Genomic DNA, 18880 nt, shown 5'->3' on the forward strand with positions numbered 1-18880 from the left:
GAAGTAGATAGTTAACAGTTAACGAAGCCTCTGGTTGACATGTATGTATTGTTTTACGGAAGTAGATAGTTAACAGTTAACGAAGCCTCTGGTTGACATGTATGTATTGTTTTACGGAAGTAGATAGTTAACAGTTAACGAAGCCTCTGGTTGACATGTATGTATTGTTTTACGGAAGTAGATAGTTAACAGTTAACGAAGCCTCTGGTTGACATGTATGTATTGTTTTACGGAAGTAGATAGTTAACAGTTAACGAAGCCTCTGGTTGACATGTATGTATTGTTTTACGGAAGTAGATAGTTAACAGTTAACGAAGCCTCTGGTTGACATGTATGTATTGTTTTACGGAAGTAGATAGTTAACAGTTAACGAAGCCTCTGGTTGACATGTATGTATTGTTTTACAGAAGTAGATAGTTAACAGTTAACGAAGCCTCTGGTTGACATGTATGTATTGTTTTACAGAAGTAGATAGTTAACAGTTAACGAAGCCTCTGGTAGACATGTATGTATTGTTTTACGGAAGTAGATAGTTAACAGTTAACGAAGCCTCTGGTTGACATGTATGTATTGTTTTACAGAAGTAGATAGTTAACAGTTAACGAAGCCTCTGGTTGACATGTATGTATTGTTTTACGGAAGTAGATAGTTAACAGTTAACGAAGCCTCTGGTTGACATGTATGTATTGTTTTACAGAAGTAGATAGTTAACAGTTAACGAAGCCTCTGGTTGACATGTATGTATTGTTTTACGGAAGTAGATAGTTAACAGTTAACGAAGCCTCTGGTTGACATGTATGTATTGTTTTACAGAAGTAGATAATTAACAGTTAACGAAGCCTCTGGTTGACATGTATGTATTGTTTTACGGAAGTAGATAGTTAACAGTTAACGAAGCCTCTGGTTGACATGTATGTATTGTTTTACAGAAGTAGATAGTTAACAGTTAACGAAGCCTCTGGTTGACATGTATGTATTGTTTTACGGAAGTAGATAGTTAACAGTTAACGAAGCCTCTGGTTGACATGTATGTATTGTTTTACGGAAGTAGATAGTTAACAGTTAACGAAGCCTCTGGTTGACATGTATGTATTGTTTTACGGAAGTAGATAGTTAACAGTTAACGAAGCCTCTGGTAGACATGTATGTATTGTTTTACAGAAGTAGATAGTTAACAGTTAACGAAGCCTCTGGTTGACATGTATGTATTGTTTTACGGAAGTAGATAGTTAACAGTTAACGAAGCCTCTGGTAGACATGTATGTATTGTTTTACGGAAGTAGATAGTTAACAGTTAACGAAGCCTCTGGTTGACATGTATGTATTGTTTTACGGAAGTAGATAGTTAACAGTTAACGAAGCCTCTGGTTGACATGTATGTATTGTTTTACGGAAGTAGATAGTTAACAGTTAACGAAGCCTCTGGTTGACATGTATGTATTGTTTTACGGAAGTAGATAGTTAACAGTTAACGAAGCCTCTGGTTGACATGTATGTATTGTTTTACGGAAGTAGATAGTTAACAGTTAACGAAGCCTCTGGTAGACATGTATGTATTGTTTTACGGAAGTAGATAGTTAACAGTTAACGAAGCCTCTGGTTGACATGTATGTATTGTTTTACGGAAGTAGATAGTTAACAGTTAACGAAGCCTCTGGTTGACATGTATGTATTGTTTTACGGAAGTAGATAGTTAACAGTTAACGAAGCCTCTGGTTGACATGTATGTATTGTTTTACGGAAGTAGATAGTTAACAGTTAACGAAGCCTCTGGTTGACATGTATGTATTGTTTTACGGAAGTAGATAGTTAACAGTTAACGAAGCCTCTGGTTGACATGTATGTATTGTTTTACGGAAGTAGATAGTTAACAGTTAACGAAGCCTCTGGTTGACATGTATGTATTGTTTTACGGAAGTAGATAGTTAACAGTTAACGAAGCCTCTGGTTGACATGTATGTATTGTTTTACGGAAGTAGATAGTTAACAGTTAACGAAGCCTCTGGTTGACATGTATGTATTGTTTTACGGAAGTAGATAGTTAACAGTTAACGAAGCCTCTGGTTGACATGTATGTATTGTTTTACGGAAGTAGATAGTTAACAGTTAACGAAGCCTCTGGTTGACATGTATGTATTGTTTTACGGAAGTAGATAGTTAATAGTTAACGAAGCCTCTGGTAGACATGTATGTATTGTTTTACGGAAGTAGATAGTTAACAGTTAACGAAGCCTCTGGTTGACATGTATGTATTGTTTTACAGAAGTAGATAGTTAATAGTTAACGAAGCCTCTGGTAGACATGTATGTATTGTTTTACGGAAGTAGATAGTTAACAGTTAACGAAGCCTCTGGTTGACATGTATGTATTGTTTTACGGAAGTAGATAGTTAACAGTTAACGAAGCCTCTGGTTGACATGTATGTATTGTTTTACGGAAGTAGATAGTTAACAGTTAACGAAGCCTCTGGTTGACATGTATGTATTGTTTTACGGAAGTAGATAGTTAACAGTTAACGAAGCCTCTGGTTGACATGTATGTATTGTTTTACGGAAGTAGATAGTTAATAGTTAACGAAGCCTCTGGTAGACATGTATGTATTGTTTTACGGAAGTAGATAGTTAACAGTTAACGAAGCCTCTGGTTTACATGTATGTTTTAAATGTATCCTTAGTCGATATTTTCCCCACATTATGAATGGATATTAAAAATGCATAATAAACCCTATTTATCCAATTCAGCATACCTGTACCATTAATCTTATGAGTCCATTTAACAAGTCATAGGTGATCCATTGACGATATCTTAACAGATCTCCATTTTTAATCTGGTCCAGATTTGACCATACATAATCAATATCCTTAGTTGAGTCCCAAAGAGCACCCTATTCCCTATCTAGTGCAATACTTTTAACCAGAGCCGATAGGGCTCTGGGTATCAATAGGGTATCATTTGGGAGAAAGCCCGTATCCCAGACCATTATTGTGTCTCCTGCCGTGATCTCACTAGCTTTACCGACGGGCCATTCTCAAGGTCTACACTGATCCTGTGAAGAAAAAAAAAAACGTAACTTTCTTTGACATTTTCATTGTGTCTTTCAAATCATTCAAAGAAAAGACAGCAAAGCAGGGTGGGAATATGAGATATAGAACGAGAAAAATGTTTGGCTTCTTCAGTTCAATCTGCTGGTCATGCTCAGGACTTTGATTGTGCTTGCTGTGAAATGATCCGATACCTATGGGTTGACTGGCTGACTGGTTGACTGGCTGACTGGTTGGCTGGCTCACTGGCTGACTTGTTGACTGGCTGACTGGTTGACTGGCTGTGTGATTTTAGAGGTAAGATAGCTAGCCTATAAGCCACGCTGGAGTTAGATTCACACATGGGCATGCAAGCACGCACGTACATACACAAACACACACACACAGCTCAGCCCAGCTAAGACACACACACACACACACACACACACACACACACACACACACACACACACACACACACACACACACACACACACACACACACACACACACACACACACACACACACACACACAGCTCAGCCCAGCTAAAACACACACACACACACACAGCTCAGCCCAGCTAAGACACACACACACCTCAGCCCAGCTAAGACACACACACAGCTCAGCCCAGCTAAGACACACACACACACAGCTCAGCCCAGCTAAGACACACACACACAGCTTAGCCCAGCTAAGACACAAACACACACACAGCTTAGCCCAGCTAAGACACAAACACACACACAGCTCAGCCCAGCTAAGACACAAACACACACACAGCTCAGCCCAGCTAAGACACAAACACACACACAGCTCAGCCCAGTTAAGACACAAACACACACACAGCTCAGCCCAGCTAAGACACACACCAAGTTGCTGAATGAAAGATGAAAACAAACAGGATTGGAGAGTGACTGAGGGGAGTTGAGGACTGATACCCCATAAAGCAGCAAGTCTTGAAGTGTGAGAGAAGATTCATCCGATATGAATGGTTAACGGCACCCTATTACTACTTTTGACATGTCTCACATGCTCTGGTACAAAGTAGGGCCCTACGCAGTAAAGTGAATAGGAAGCCATTTCAAATACAACTTAAATCTTAGACCCAGGAAGTACTTACAGATTCCTCATCCTTGCAGAGCATTTTGGTGCAGGAGAGGAAGTCATCAAACTTGGAGAAGGGGATGACTGGTTCTGGTAGCTCTCTGAGATACAGCTTTAGTAGAGAGGCTACTGTATGAACATCTGTATTACTGCAGAGAGAGGAAGGAGAGGGAGAGAGGGAGAGGAGAGAGTGAGAGAGCAAAGGAGCAGAGAGAGAGGAGAGAAAGAGAAGAGAGAGAGAAGAGAGAGAAGGGAGAGAGAGGAGAGGATAGAGAGAGAAGAGAGAGGGATGAGAGAGAGGAAAGGATAGAGAGAGAGAAGAGAGAGGGATGAGAGAGGAGAAAGTGAGAGGGTGAAATAGAGAGAGAAATAGCGAGCCAAAGATGGAAGCAGAGAGGGAGAGGAGAGGGTGAGGGAGGGACAGAGATGGAGGCAGAGAGAGAGGAGAGTGGGGAGTGAGATGAAGGCAGAGAGGTAGAGGAGAGGGGTAGAGAGAGTAAGATGAAGCACCTTTAAACGAAGAAGACATAAACACAGATCAATGTATGGAGGGGGCAATGAGGGAGGGAAAGGAGAGAGGGGTGGTGGGAGGGTGGAAGGATGGATGTACAGTGCCCTCCACTAATATTGGCACCCTTGGTAAATATTAGCAAAACAGGCTGTGAATTTTTATTTATTTTATTGTTTATCCTCTTTGTCTTCTTTCAAAATATTCACACAAATTTAACGTTTCATGAAAGTAAAATAATTGAAAAAATAAAAATAATAAAATAAAAATACATTCTTAACATAAAACAAATGTTTTTCTCAAATATATGTGTGCCACAATTATTGGCACCTCTTCATTCAATACTTCCTGCAACCTCCCTTTTCTGAAGATAACAGCCCAGAGTCTTCTCTTATAATGCGCAATGGGGTTGGAGAACACATGACAAGAGATCTGAGACCATTCCTCCATACAGAATCTCTCCAGATCCTTCAGATTCCCAGGTCCACGCTTGTAGATTCTCCTCTTCAGCTCATCCCACAGGTTTTCTATGAGGTTTAGGTCAGAGGACTGGGACGGCTATGGCAAAACCTTGATTCTGTGGTCAGTGAACAGTTTTTGTGTTGATTTTGTGTGCTTTGGTTCATTGTCCTGCTGGAAGATCCAACCACGGCCAGGTTTAAGCCTCCAAGTAGAGGCAATCAGGTTTTGATTTAATATCTGCTGGTACAGGATGGAGTCCATGATACCATGTATCCTAACTAGTTGTCCAGGGCCTTTGGAAGAAAAAGAGCCCCACAACATCAACGACCCACCACCATACTTCACAGTGGGGATGAGGTACTTTTCTACATATCTATCTTTCTGTCTGCGCCAAACCCACCTCTGGTGTTTATTTCCAAAAATATATATATTTTGGTCTCATCTGACCATAGAATCTGGTCCCATTGAAAGCTCTAGTACCGTTTGAAGTTGAAATCTGATCGTAGTTTGGGAGATTTTCTGACCCCAAGACCCAACCAATGTCTGCAATTTCACATCTGTGACCCTTGGAGATTTTTTGGCCACTCGAACCATCCTCCTCACTGTGTGTGGGGTCAATAATAGCCCCACGTCCTCTTCCAGGTCCATTGTTAACATCTCCAGTTGCTTTAACCATCTTAATTATTGCCATGATAGTGGAAATTGACATTTTCAACTGTTGAGCTATTTTCTTATAGCAATTTCCTGATTTGTGGAGCTCAACAACCTTTTGTCACACATTATTACTGCAAATATATTTTCTTTACAGCCCCTTTTGCTCATATTTATCACGAGTGCCAATATAAGTGGAGGGCACTGTACGATGTAGCGCATAAATAAAGTGTGACAGCATGTTAAAACAGTCCCAACGATCACCTCTATGTCAGTGTTCTCTTCTCGCCTGCCCCGAGTCGCTATGGAAGAATTCTGAGTTAGAACACTACAGGAGGACTGTCAGCGTCAGAATGTAATGTCATTCTGAGTTAGAATACTACAGGAGGACTGTCAGTGTTAGAATATAATGTCATTCTGAGTTAGAATACTACAGGAGGACTGTCAGTGTTAGAATATAATGTCATTCTGAGTTAGAATACTACAGGAGGACTGTCAGTGTTAGAATATAATGTCATTCTGAGTTAGAACACTACAGGAGGACTGTCAGTGTCAGAATGTAATGTCATTCTGAGTTAGAATACTACAGGAGGACTGTCAGCGTCAGAATGTAATGTCATTCTGAGTTAGAATACTACAGGAGGACTGTCAGCGTTAGAATGTAATGTCATTCTGAGTTAGAATACTACAGGAGGACTGTCAGCATCAGAATGTAATGTCATTCTGAGTTAGAATACTACAGGAGGACTGTCAGCGTTAGAATATAATGTCATTCTGAGTTAGAATACTACAGGAGGACTGTCAGTGTTAGAATATAATGTCATTCTGAGTTAGAACACTACAGGAGGACTGTCAGTGTTAGAATATAATGTCATTCTGAGTTAGAATACTACAGGAGGACTGTCAGCGTTAGAATATAATGTCATTCTGAGTTAGAATACTACAGGAGGACTGTCAGTGTTAGAATATAATGTTATTCTGAGTTAGAATACTACAGGAGGACTGTCAGTGTTAGAATATAATGTTATTCTGAGTTAGAATACTACAGGAGGACTGTCAGTGTTAGAATATAATGTCATTCTGAGTTAGAATACTACAGGAGGACTGTCAGCGTTAGAATATAATGTCATTCTGAGTTAGAATACTACAGGAGGACTGTCAGTGTTAGAATATAATGTTATTCTGAGTTAGAATACTACAGGAGGACTGTCAGTGTTAGAATATAATGTCATTCTGAGTTAGAACACTACAGGAGGACTGTCAGCGTCAGAATGTAATGTCATTCTGAGTTAGAATACTACAGGAGGACTGTCAGCGTCAGAATGTAATGTCATTCTGAGTTAGAATACTACAGGAGGACTGTCAGCATCAGAATGTAATGTCATTCTGAGTTAGAATACTACAGGAGGACTGTCAGCGTTAGAATATAATGTCATTCTGAGTTAGAATACTACAGGAGGACTGTCAGCGTCAGAATGTAATGTCATTCTGAGTTAGAATACTACAGGAGGACTGTCAGCGTTAGAATATAATGTCATTCTGAGTTAGAATACTACAGGAGGACTGTCAGCGTTAGAATATAATGTCATTCTGAGTTAGAACACTACAGGAGGACTGTCAGCGTTAGAATATAATGTCATTCTGAGTTAGAACACTACAGGAGGACTGTCAGCATCAGAATGTAATGTCATTCTGAGTTAGAATACTACAGGAGGACTGTCAGTGTTAGAATATAATGTTATTCTGAGTTAGAATACTACAGGAGGACTGTCAGCGTCAGAATATAATGTCATTCTGAGTTAGAACACTACAGGAGGACTGTCAGTGTCAGAATGTAATGTCATTCTGAGTTAGAATACTACAGGAGGACTGTCAGCGTCAGAATATAATGTCATTCTGAGTTAGAATACTACAGGAGGACTGTCAGTGTTAGAATATAATGTCATTCTGAGTTAGAATACTACAGGAGGACTGTCAGCGTTAGAATATAATGTCATTCTGAGTTAGAACACTACAGGAGGACTGTCAGTGTTAGAATATAATGTCATTCTGAGTTAGAACACTACAGGAGGACTGTCAGCGTTAGAATATAATGTCATTCTGAGTTAGAACACTACAGGAAGACTGTCAGCATCAGAATGTAATGTCATTCTGAGTTAGAATACTACAGGAGGACTGTCAGTGTCAGAATGTAATGTTATTCTGAGTTAGAATACTACAGGAGGACTGTCAGCGTCAGAATGTAATGTCATTCTGAGTTAGAATACTACAGGAGGACTGTCAGCGTCAGAATGTAATGTCATTCTGAGTTAGAACACTACAGGAGGACTGTCAGTGTCAGAATGTAATGTCATTCTGAGTTAGAATACTACAGGAGGACTGTCAGCGTCAGAATATAATGTCATTCTGAGTTAGAATACTACAGGAGGACTGTCAGCATCAGAATGTAATGTCATTCTGAGTTAGAATACTACAGGAGGACTGTCAGTGTTAGAATGTAATGTCATTCTGAGTTAGAATACTACAGGAGGACTGTCAGTGTCAGAATGTAATGTCATTCTGAGTTAGAATACTACAGGAGGACTGTCAGTGTTAGAATATAATGTCATTCTGAGTTAGAATACTACAGGAGGACTGTCAGCATCAGAATATAATGTCATTCTGAGTTAGAATACTACAGGAGGACTGTCAGTGTTAGAATGTAATGTCATTCTGAGTTAGAATACTACAGGAGGACTGTCAGCGTCAGAATGTAATGTCATTCTGAGTTAGAATACTACAGGAGGACTGTCAGCGTTAGAATGTAATGTCATTCTGAGTTAGAATACTACAGGAGGACTGTCAGCGTTAGAATATAATGTCATTCTGAGTTAGAATACTACAGGAGGACTGTCAGTGTTAGAATGTAATGTCATTCTGAGTTAGAATACTACAGGAGGACTGTCAGCGTCAGAATATAATGTCATTCTGAGTTAGAATACTACAGGAGGACTGTCAGCGTCAGAATGTAATGTCATTCTGAGTTAGAATACTACAGGAGGACTGTCAGCGTTAGAATATAATGTCATTCTGAGTTAGAATACTACAGGAGGACTGTCAGTGTTAGAATATAATGTTATTCTGAGTTAGAATACTACAGGAGGACTGTCAGCGTCAGAATATAATGTCATTCTGAGTTAGAACACTACAGGAGGACTGTCAGTGTCAGAATGTAATGTCATTCTGAGTTAGAATACTACAGGAGGACTGTCAGCGTCAGAATATAATGTCATTCTGAGTTAGAATACTACAGGAGGACTGTCAGTGTTAGAATATAATGTCATTCTGAGTTAGAATACTACAGGAGGACTGTCAGCGTTAGAATATAATGCCATTCTGAGTTAGAACACTACAGGAGGACTGTCAGTGTTAGAATATAATGTCATTCTGAGTTAGAACACTACAGGAGGACTGTCAGCGTTAGAATATAATGTCATTCTGAGTTAGAACACTACAGGAAGACTGTCAGCATCAGAATGTAATGTCATTCTGAGTTAGAATACTACAGGAGGACTGTCAGTGTCAGAATGTAATGTTATTCTGAGTTAGAATACTACAGGAGGACTGTCAGCGTCAGAATGTAATGTCATTCTGAGTTAGAATACTACAGGAGGACTGTCAGCGTCAGAATGTAATGTCATTCTGAGATAGAACACTACAGGAGGACTGTCAGTGTCAGAATGTAATGTCATTCTGAGTTAGAATACTACAGGAGGACTGTCAGCGTCAGAATATAATGTCATTCTGAGTTAGAATACTACAGGAGGACTGTCAGCATCAGAATGTAATGTCATTCTGAGTTAGAATACTACAGGAGGACTGTCAGTGTTAGAATGTAATGTCATTCTGAGTTAGAATACTACAGGAGGACTGTCAGTGTCAGAATGTAATGTCATTCTGAGTTAGAATACTACAGGAGGACTGTCAGTGTTAGAATATAATGTCATTCTGAGTTAGAATACTACAGGAGGACTGTCAGCATCAGAATATAATGTCATTCTGAGTTAGAATACTACAGGAGGACTGTCAGTGTTAGAATGTAATGTCATTCTGAGTTAGAATACTACAGGAGGACTGTCAGCGTCAGAATGTAATGTCATTCTGAGTTAGAATACTACAGGAGGACTGTCAGCGTTAGAATGTAATGTCATTCTGAGTTAGAATACTACAGGAGGACTGTCAGCGTCAGAATGTAATGTCATTCTGAGTTAGAATACTACAGGAGGACTGTCAGCGTTAGAATATAATGTCATTCTGAGTTAGAATACTACAGGAGGACTGTCAGCGTCAGAATGTAATGTCATTCTGAGTTAGAACACTACAGGAGGACTGTCAGCGTCAGAATGTAATGTCATTCTGAGTTAGAATACTACAGGAGGACTGTCAGCGTTAGAATGTAATGTCATTCTGAGTTAGAATACTACAGGAGGACTGTCAGTGTCAGAATGTAATGTCATTCTGAGTTAGAATACTACAGGAGGACTGTCAGTGTTAGAATATAATGTCATTCTGAGTTAGAATACTACAGGAGGACTGTCAGTGTCAGAATGTAATGTCATTCTGAGTTAGAATACTACAGGAGGACTGTCAGTGTTAGAATATAATGTCATTCTGAGTTAGAATACTACAGGAGGACTGTCAGTGTTAGAATGTAATGTCATTCTGAGTTAGAATACTACAGGAGGACTGTCAGTGTTAGAATGTAATGTCATTCTGAGTTAGAATACTACAGGAGGACTGTCAGCGTTAGAATATAATGTCATTCTGAGTTAGAATACTACAGGAGGACTGTCAGCGTTAGAATATAATGTCATTCTGAGTTAGAATACTACAGGAGGACTGTCAGCGTTAGAATATAATGTCATTCTGAGTTAGAATACTACAGGAGGACTGTCAGCGTTAGAATATAATGTCATTCTGAGTTAGAATACTACAGGAGGACTGTCAGTGTTAGAATATAATGTCATTCTGAGTTAGAATACTACAGGAGGACTGTCAGTGTTAGAATGTAATGTCATTCTGAGTTAGAATACTACAGGAGGACTGTCAGTGTTAGAATATAATGTCATTCTGAGTTAGAATACTACAAGAGGACTGTCAGTGTCAGAATGTAATGTCATTCTGAGTTAGAATACTACAGGAGGACTGTCAGCGTCAGAATGTAATGTCATTCTGAGTAATGTCATACTGTGGGCGGTGGTGTGTGGTGGGAGAGGGGACCATCTCTCACATGCCTCTATCATCTCTGAGTTATGGAAGGTGTCACCATCCTGATACACACATCCCTCTCTGCTACATCCCACACAGTAGGGGTTCTCTCCCCCTCCCTCCCTCCCTCCCTCCCTCCCTCCCTCCCTCCCTCCCTCCCTCCCTCCCTCCCTCCCTCCCCAGAACAGGAGCTGTATCCAATTAGCAGTTCTATCTCAGTGCTATAGTTTAGGAGTTCAAATTAAAACAGACCCAATCGTCACCTCTATGCCAGTATTCTCTTCTCGCCTGCCCTGAGTCGCTATGGAAGAATTCTGAGTTAGAACACTACAGGAGGACTGTCTGTGTCAGAATGTAATGTCATTCTGAGTTAGAATACTACAGGAGGACTGTCAGCGTTAGAATGTAATGTCATTCTGAGTTAGAATACTACAGGAGGACTGTCAGTGTTAGAATATAATGTCATTCTGAGTTAGAATACTACAGGAGGACTGTCAGTGTCAGAATGTAATGTCATTCTGAGTTAGAATACTACAGGAGGACTGTCAGTGTCAGAATATAATGTCATTCTGAGTTAGAACACTACAGGAGGACTGTCAGTGTCAGAATGTAATGTCATTCTGAGTTAGAATACTACAGGAGGACTGTCAGCGTTAGAATGTAATGTCATTCTGAGTTAGAATACTACAGGAGGACTGTCAGTGTTAGAATATAATGTCATTCTGAGTTAGAATACTACAAGAGGACTGTCAGTGTCAGAATGTAATGTCGATCTGAGTTAGAATACTACAGGAGGACTGTCAGCGTCAGAATGTAATCAGCACTTTACAGTCACACTCGATGAGACCCCATATCCCACTTTTTCCCTTCCACCCTTTCGACCTATTTCTCTCCCTTCTTACCTCGTTCGCCTTCCCTCCCTCTCTCCCTCTTGCATTTTTAATACTCCTGCAAGTTTCTTACTGATGGTTTCCACTGAAGTCTGAGTTGAGCACTCTCTTATCTCGACTCTGAATCGGCCTCTACACTGTAAAACCCGGATAAGTTCTGGCTACTCAAACATTTTGAGGAAACAGATTCCCCCCCCAAAAAAGTGTAGTTAAGAAAGTGAAATAGCTCAAGTGAGCAGTACTAACTTCATATGAGTAAAACATATGCCGTTTTTTTGAGTAAGGTATAGTAGGGTTTTTATTATATATTTTTTGTACCTTTATTTTACCAGGCAAATCAGTTAAAAACAAATTCTTATTTTCAATGACGGCCTAGGAACAGTGGGTTAACTGCCTTGTTCAGGGGGCAGAACGACAGATTTGTTAAGAACAGTGGGAAGGGTTAAGAACAGTGGGAAGAAACTACTCAAGCCATTTAAACTGGAACAACCATTTCAGTCATGGGTGCCAAAATTCAATAATTGGATTAGTTAAGAAGAAAAAAAATGTTATCTTTGTTTTGCATAACTTTTGATCAATGAATCACTCAGTGTACATGCAAAAAACACAGACATTAAAAACTATTCCAAAATATCAATCTGCAGTAGAGCATGCTGGGAAAAAAAAAGTACATTTGTTTAAAAATAAATTGTTGGTGTGACTTCTCATTTAGTTTAAAACAGCTAACCTATATGAGAACTCCTTTAGGTCATGTGCACGAAATGCATATCAACAGAGCTGTCAGTAAAAGTCATCACAGGTAAGGTGTCTGAGCATCCCATAATAATGCCCTGAGGCATTAGGTTGATGTGCCAAAAGCCGTCTGTCACCACTTTCCACTCCCAGATTTAATTCCATGTCATGTAACTTAACTCCCAGTCTGAGAATGATTATTACTGTGGGAATATTGTATAAGATCCTGGCAGACCCCGATACAGAATTAGCAGGAAACAGGATAAAAAATGTGTAATTTGATTTGAGATTCTATTTATTGCAGAGTGAATAAGAATGGCTAAAGCACTGCCAATGCTGTGGGTTCCCATACACATCCTAATATTGAGTTGCACCCCCGTTTTCCCTCAGAACAGCCTCAATTCGTCAAGGCATGGGCTTTACAAGGTGTCGAAAGCGTTCCACAGGAATGCTGGCCCATGTTGACTCCAATGCTTCCCACAGTTGTGTCAACTTGGCTGGATGTCCTTTGGGTGGTGGACCATTCTTGATACACACATGGAAAACTGTTGAGCGTGAAAAACCCGGCAGCATTGCAGTTCTTGACACAAACCGGTGCACCTGGCACCTACTACCATGACCCCATTCAAAAGCACTTAAATCTTTTGTCTTGCCCATTCATCCTCTGAATGGAAAGAGCAGGTGTCCTTAATGTTTTGTATACTCAGTGTATATACAGTATATTGTATATTGCTGACATGCAGTCCAAGGCGGGGTTTCCCTTAAAAAAGTCCATACTGTATATATATATATATATATATATACACACACACACCAGTGGAGGCTGGTGGAGGGAGAGATAAGGAGGACAGGCTCATAATGGAATGAACAGAATCACACTCAAACACAAGCAAAATGAAAGATGTGCATTTACATTTGTACACATTTCTTCATCTCGTTTACAGTAAACGTAACATACCAGTCGAAGGAGGGCTTCTCTCCGCAGTCAAAGGCATCCTGCAGCTCTTTGACCAAGTTGGCCTGCCCTGGTAGCCTGAACAGGCCTTCTTCCCGTAGGCCCCACTTGCGTATAAAGCCCACACACTGCTCCACCAGCATGGGGGCTTGCCTGCTCCCATAACGCCTCTCGTACCGCACCGTCTCCTCCAGCTTCTGACCAAAGATACCTGGCAGAGACACAAACACACACAGCTCAATGTTAGGATTTAGGATGTATATTGTGCCTTTCTTGTTATTAAATCTGTGTGTTTTTTTTCTTCCAAAAGACATCCTATACATGATGTGTAACGACTCATTGGCATGTGGAGGATGTTAAACAGCGATCAACTCACAGCTAACAGTGATTTTTCAAAAAGATGGACTAACTGGCAGTGGACATGTTTTGAGGATTTTCACAATTAGATTTTTTTTATAGCTTTTTCTTATAGAACATTAAAGGGAAAATATCCTGTCAAACCATGGCATCACATCAAGCCCATTAAAAAACAGACCAGATTTATCCCCCGATCTGAATGTATCAAATAGGGAGAAACTGGCTCATGTTACTAAAGTCACACAGATAACAGCATCAAAGAGAACATGGGGATCCTAAACCATCTGATTAATTCCAATGGAATCTGTTTTTCTGTTCTCAGCCTAAAATAGATCTGACTCTGACCACTGTAGTAAAGAAAATGTATTATTAATCCTACACAAAACACCTACAAATCCAAGAGATTAAATCAAACTGCCTCTCCTCTCCTCTCCTCTCCTCTCCTCTCCTCTCCTCTCCTCTCCTCTCCTCTCCTCTCCTCTCCTCTCCTCTCCTCTCCTCTCTTCTCTTCTCTTCTCTTCTCCTCTCTTCTCTTCTCTTCTCTTCTCTTCTCCTCTCCTCTGTTCTGTTCTGTTCTCCTCTGTTCTGTTCTCCTCTCCTCTCCTCTCCTCTCCTCTGTTCTGTTCTGTTCTGTTCTCCTCTGTTCTCCTCTCCTCTGTTCTGTTCTCCTCTGTTCTGTTCTCCTCTGTTCTGTTCTCCTCTGTTCTGTTCTCATCTCCTCTGTTCTCCTCTCCTCTGTTCTGTTCTGTTCTCCTCTGTTCTGTTCTCCTCTCCTCTCCTCTCCTCTGTTCTGTTCTGTTCTGTTCTCCTCTGTTCTCCTCTCCTCTGTTCTGTTCTCCTCTGTTCTGTTCTCCTCTGTTCTGTTCTCCTCTGTTCTGTTCTCATCTCCTCTGTTCTCCTCTCCTCTGTTCTGTTCTCCTCTCCTCTGTTCTGTTCTCCTCTGTTCTGTTCTGTTCTCCTCTCCTCTCCTCTGTTCTGTTCTCCTCTCCTCTCCTCTGTTCTGTTCTCCTCTCCTCTGTTCTGTTCTCCTCTGTTCTGTTCTCCTCTCATCTCCTCTGTTCTGTTCTCCTCTGTTCTGTTCTCCTCTCATCTCCTCTGTTCTGTTCTCCTCTGTTCTGTTCTCCTCTCATCTCCTCTGTTCTGTTCTCCTCTCATCTCCTCTGTTCTGTTCTCCTCTCATCTCCTCTGTTCTGTTCTCCTCTCCTCTGTTCTGTTCTCCTCTCATCTCCACTGTTCTGTTCTCCTCTCCTCTCCTCTGTTCTCCTCTCATCTCCTCTGTTCTGTTCTCCTCTCCTCTGTTCTGTTCTCCTCTGTTCTCCTCTCATCTCCTCTGTTCTGTTCTCATCTCCTCTGTTCTGTTCTCATCTCCTCTGTTCTCCTCTCCTCTCCTCTGTTGTTCTCCTCTCCTTTCCTCTCCTCTCCTCTCCTCTCCTCTCCTCTCCTCTCCTCTCCTCTCCTCTCCTCTCCTCTCCTCTCCTCTCCTCTCCTTTGTTTTGGGTCTCCTCTCCTTTTCTATGTTCTACTCTCTGCTGCTCTGGCCTTTTGTCTGTGGCAATCCATTAGAAACAAATTGTGATTCACATCAGACCTGGCTTCAAATAGTATTTGAAATAATAAAAAATAAAAACGTTATCTGTGCTTGATTGAGCATGCCTGACTTTATGGACTAATAAAATAGTCCTAAACAAGCAAAATTGGCAATCTGGCACTCCAGGCAGGATGACACAAACACTCAAAGTATTTGAACGATTTCAAATAGTGTTTGAACCCAGGTGTAGTTCACATTTAAAGGTCTCATGCGGACGTCGTTCAACAGGGGATTAGAGCTGCTAAGGCTGCCTTCCTGAGAGCGTTGGATCTGCTGCATACTGTTCTGGTCTCCAGACACAGACAGAGACAGAGGCCTGGCCCTGAACACAACATGTGGTAGGCTACAATGAGGTATGGCACAGTTAACAATGAGCAACTGCAATAGTCTAATTCTGTTGTTCAAAATCCTGCATGTCCCTAAAGTGTGTTGTTCCAATCTTACCAAAGAGTTGATACAGAGACATTCTGAAACATTGAGCTAATAAACAAAATAACGAAACACTCAGCAACACTCACTTATAATACAGTATCTTTGTCAACAGTATATCTCCACTCTAAAACCCAATAAGGAGCATGACATTGTCATCTCAAACACATAGGTTTTCCCAAAGGTTTTCCCTGTTCTGGTATGTAAAGCCATAAAACACGTAACCTGTGACCCCTCTCTTCACACACGACTGTGTCCAGACGAGTCGTGACGTGTTTACCTCACCCCTCTTGAAGCTGGCACAACTTGTCATTTTCCGGTAGATGATCCGATGAATAAAAAACTATGGTAAAAAATCAGAGCGCTGAAGGAACACAGTTTTAAAGTCCCCCGTGCCTCAGCATCGTTGGAGATGAGGGAAAAGACGAGTACGATCTGTGTATTCAAGCATCTGTGTGAGCAGATAGAAAGACAGAGATGTGACAGGCGTGTCCCCATGGGTATGATAACTTTGTCATTGTTTGTGGTTTTCAGTGAGGTCTCAGTTACTCTGTTTTTTAATACAGTGCAACAGCAGAGTACAGTGGTAAGAGTATTTCCAGATGTTTTCTCTACCCTGGGTCCTTCTTCCAGTCTTCTGTTTCTGTCCTTTCGGTCTCCATTCATTCAAAAACAGAAGTTGAAGAAATGTCTATAGAGTGTGACGTCAGATCTTCACAAAATACACAGATCAAACTAAGAAAACCTCTCACTCATGAAAAGGCAAAGTGTCCAGACTACTTTCTCCACAAGGAAAGGCTTGAACAAAGTGTCCAGACTACTTTCTCCACAAGGAGAGGCTTAAACAAAGTGTCCAGACTACTTTCTCCACAATAAGAGGCTTAAACAAAGTGTCCAGACTACTTTCTCCACAAGGAGAGGCTTAAACAAAGTGTCCAGACTACTTTCTCCACAATAAGAGGCTTAAACAAAGTGTCCAGACTACTTTCTCCACAAGGAGAGGCTTAAACAAAGTGTCCAGACTACTTTCTCCACAAGGAGAGGCTTGAACAAAGTGTCCAGACTACTTTCTCCACAAGGAAAGGCTTGAACAAAGTGTCCAGACTACTTTCTCCACAAGGAGAGGCTTGAACAAAGTGTCCAGACTACTTTCTCCACAAGGAAAGGCTTGAACAAAGTGTCCAGACTACTTTCTCCACAAGGAGAGGCTTGAACAAAGTGTCCAGACTACTTTCTCCACAAGGAGAGGCTTAAACAAAGTGTCCACACTACATTCTCCACAGGGAGAGGCTTGAACAAAGTGTCCAGACTACTTTCTCCAGTAAAGGAATACAAGGAAAAGAGAATGAGAAATGTCAGTAGAAATTCCACAGGCCATGAATCTGAGAGTGTTATCCAGAGGCCACATATAGCAGTTCAGAGTGTGTGTGCACATTTGTTTGTTTGTGTGTACGTTTGTGTGTGTGTGTAGATCTGTGGGTGTATTAGCAGAGGTGGAAGGCTACTGTAGATTTAAACACGTAAATCCTCCTGACATGCTGGCCGGGCCAGGCCGGGTGAGGAGAGTCTGGCTTTTATACAGACTCCCTGGATGGTCGACCGTCTAGTCTGGTCTGGAGTGGAGACTGTGACAGCTTTACCACAGCCAATTAGCAACCTCCTTCAACACTCAGGTCCTGCCAGGTCAACTCCTCTCCTCAAGCTTACTGCCTGCTGAGCTGAGTGCTCCCGGCCCCTCCCCTCTTCACTCCATACAACACAGTCCTCTTGTCGTCCTAACCCTCCATTCTATTGCCTCCAAACATCCAGTCGAGGGAGAGAGAGAGAGAGAGAGAGAGCTCAGGAGAAAGAGAGAGAGGCCCCTCTCACTGCCCTCCGTTGTCTGACGTGTGTGGTGAATGCTGTTCAGGCGGCCAGACACACACACACACCCACACACATACACACCCCCACACACACATTCTAGCGCTAATCATTTCCACTGTGCTCTCTCATGGTGCTCTCTTGACTGAGCCAAAGCCCTCGGGAGTATGAGTCCTCAGGAGTATCTGTCCTCAGGAGTATCAGTCCTCAGGAGTATCAGACCTCAGGAGTATCTGTCCTCAGGAGTATCAGACCTCAGGAGTATTAGTCCTCTGGAGTATCAGTCCTCAGGAGTATCAGTCTTCAGGAGTATCTGTCCTCAGGAGTATCAGTCCTCTGGAGTATCTGTCCTCAGGAGTATCCGCCCTCAGGAGTATCTGTCCTCAGGAGTATCAGTCCTCAGGAGTATCTGTCCTCAGGAGTATCTGTCCTCAGGAGTATCCGTCCTCAGGAGTATCAGTCCTCAGGAGTATCAGTCCTCAGGAGCATCTGTCCTCGGGAGTATGAGTCCTCAGGAGTATGAGTCCTCGGGAGTATCTGTCCTCAGGAGTATCAGTCCTCTGGACTATCAGTCCTCTGGATTATGAGTCCTCAGGAGTTTCAGTCTGCAGGCTTATCAGTCAGGCTTATCAGTCCTCAGGAGCATCAGTCCTCAGGAGTATCAGTCCTCAGGAGTATCAGTCCTCCTGAATATCAGTCCTCAGCAGTATCAGTCCTCAGCAGTAGGAAGAGTTTGGTCTCCTTGCTGTGGTAGTTTGGGTGCGAACGACTGTGAGAAAAATACATTCTATTCCCAAATGCATTAACATTTACGATCGTGGCTCTTGTTCGAGCCACTGCTCGCTCTGTTTGCTACAAATATACCGGGGTACACAGGGTGTACTGTAGAAGATTCATGAGACCATAGGCTTACTGGTCAAATGCACATGAGAGGGTACTTCAGGGGTACTCCGGACAGAGCAAAAGTCAGTTGGTGGTACAGAAAAAGGTTACGGCTGGTCCACCTCATTCCTTTCATCTAAAGCCAAGAGCTCAATGTCGTTAGACTATTTTGTAGGGCTATAGTCTC

The 18880-nt window shown here is 41.6% G+C and overlaps 1 protein-coding gene across 3 annotated transcripts in view; it reads right to left on the reverse strand.

The window, feature by feature from the left end:
• The window catches only part of arhgap24 (Rho GTPase activating protein 24), a 226581-nt gene that overhangs the window by 16237 nt on the left and 191464 nt on the right, over window positions 1-18880 (reverse strand). For all 3 annotated transcript variants that reach the window (XM_036936830.2, XM_021622595.3, XM_090191643.1), the window contains 2 exons: window positions 13578-13785; window positions 4146-4278 (listed from right to left, as the gene is read on the reverse strand). In XM_036936830.2, the coding sequence (XP_036792725.2) occupies window positions 4146-4278; window positions 13578-13785 (341 nt within the window). The remainder of the gene's footprint in view (window positions 1-4145; window positions 4279-13577; window positions 13786-18880) is intronic.

The sequence above is a fragment of the Oncorhynchus mykiss genome, chromosome 12 (genome assembly GCF_057628025.1).
Source record: "Oncorhynchus mykiss isolate SJ-2025 chromosome 12, ASM5762802v1, whole genome shotgun sequence".
NCBI lineage: Eukaryota > Metazoa > Chordata > Actinopteri > Salmoniformes > Salmonidae > Oncorhynchus > Oncorhynchus mykiss.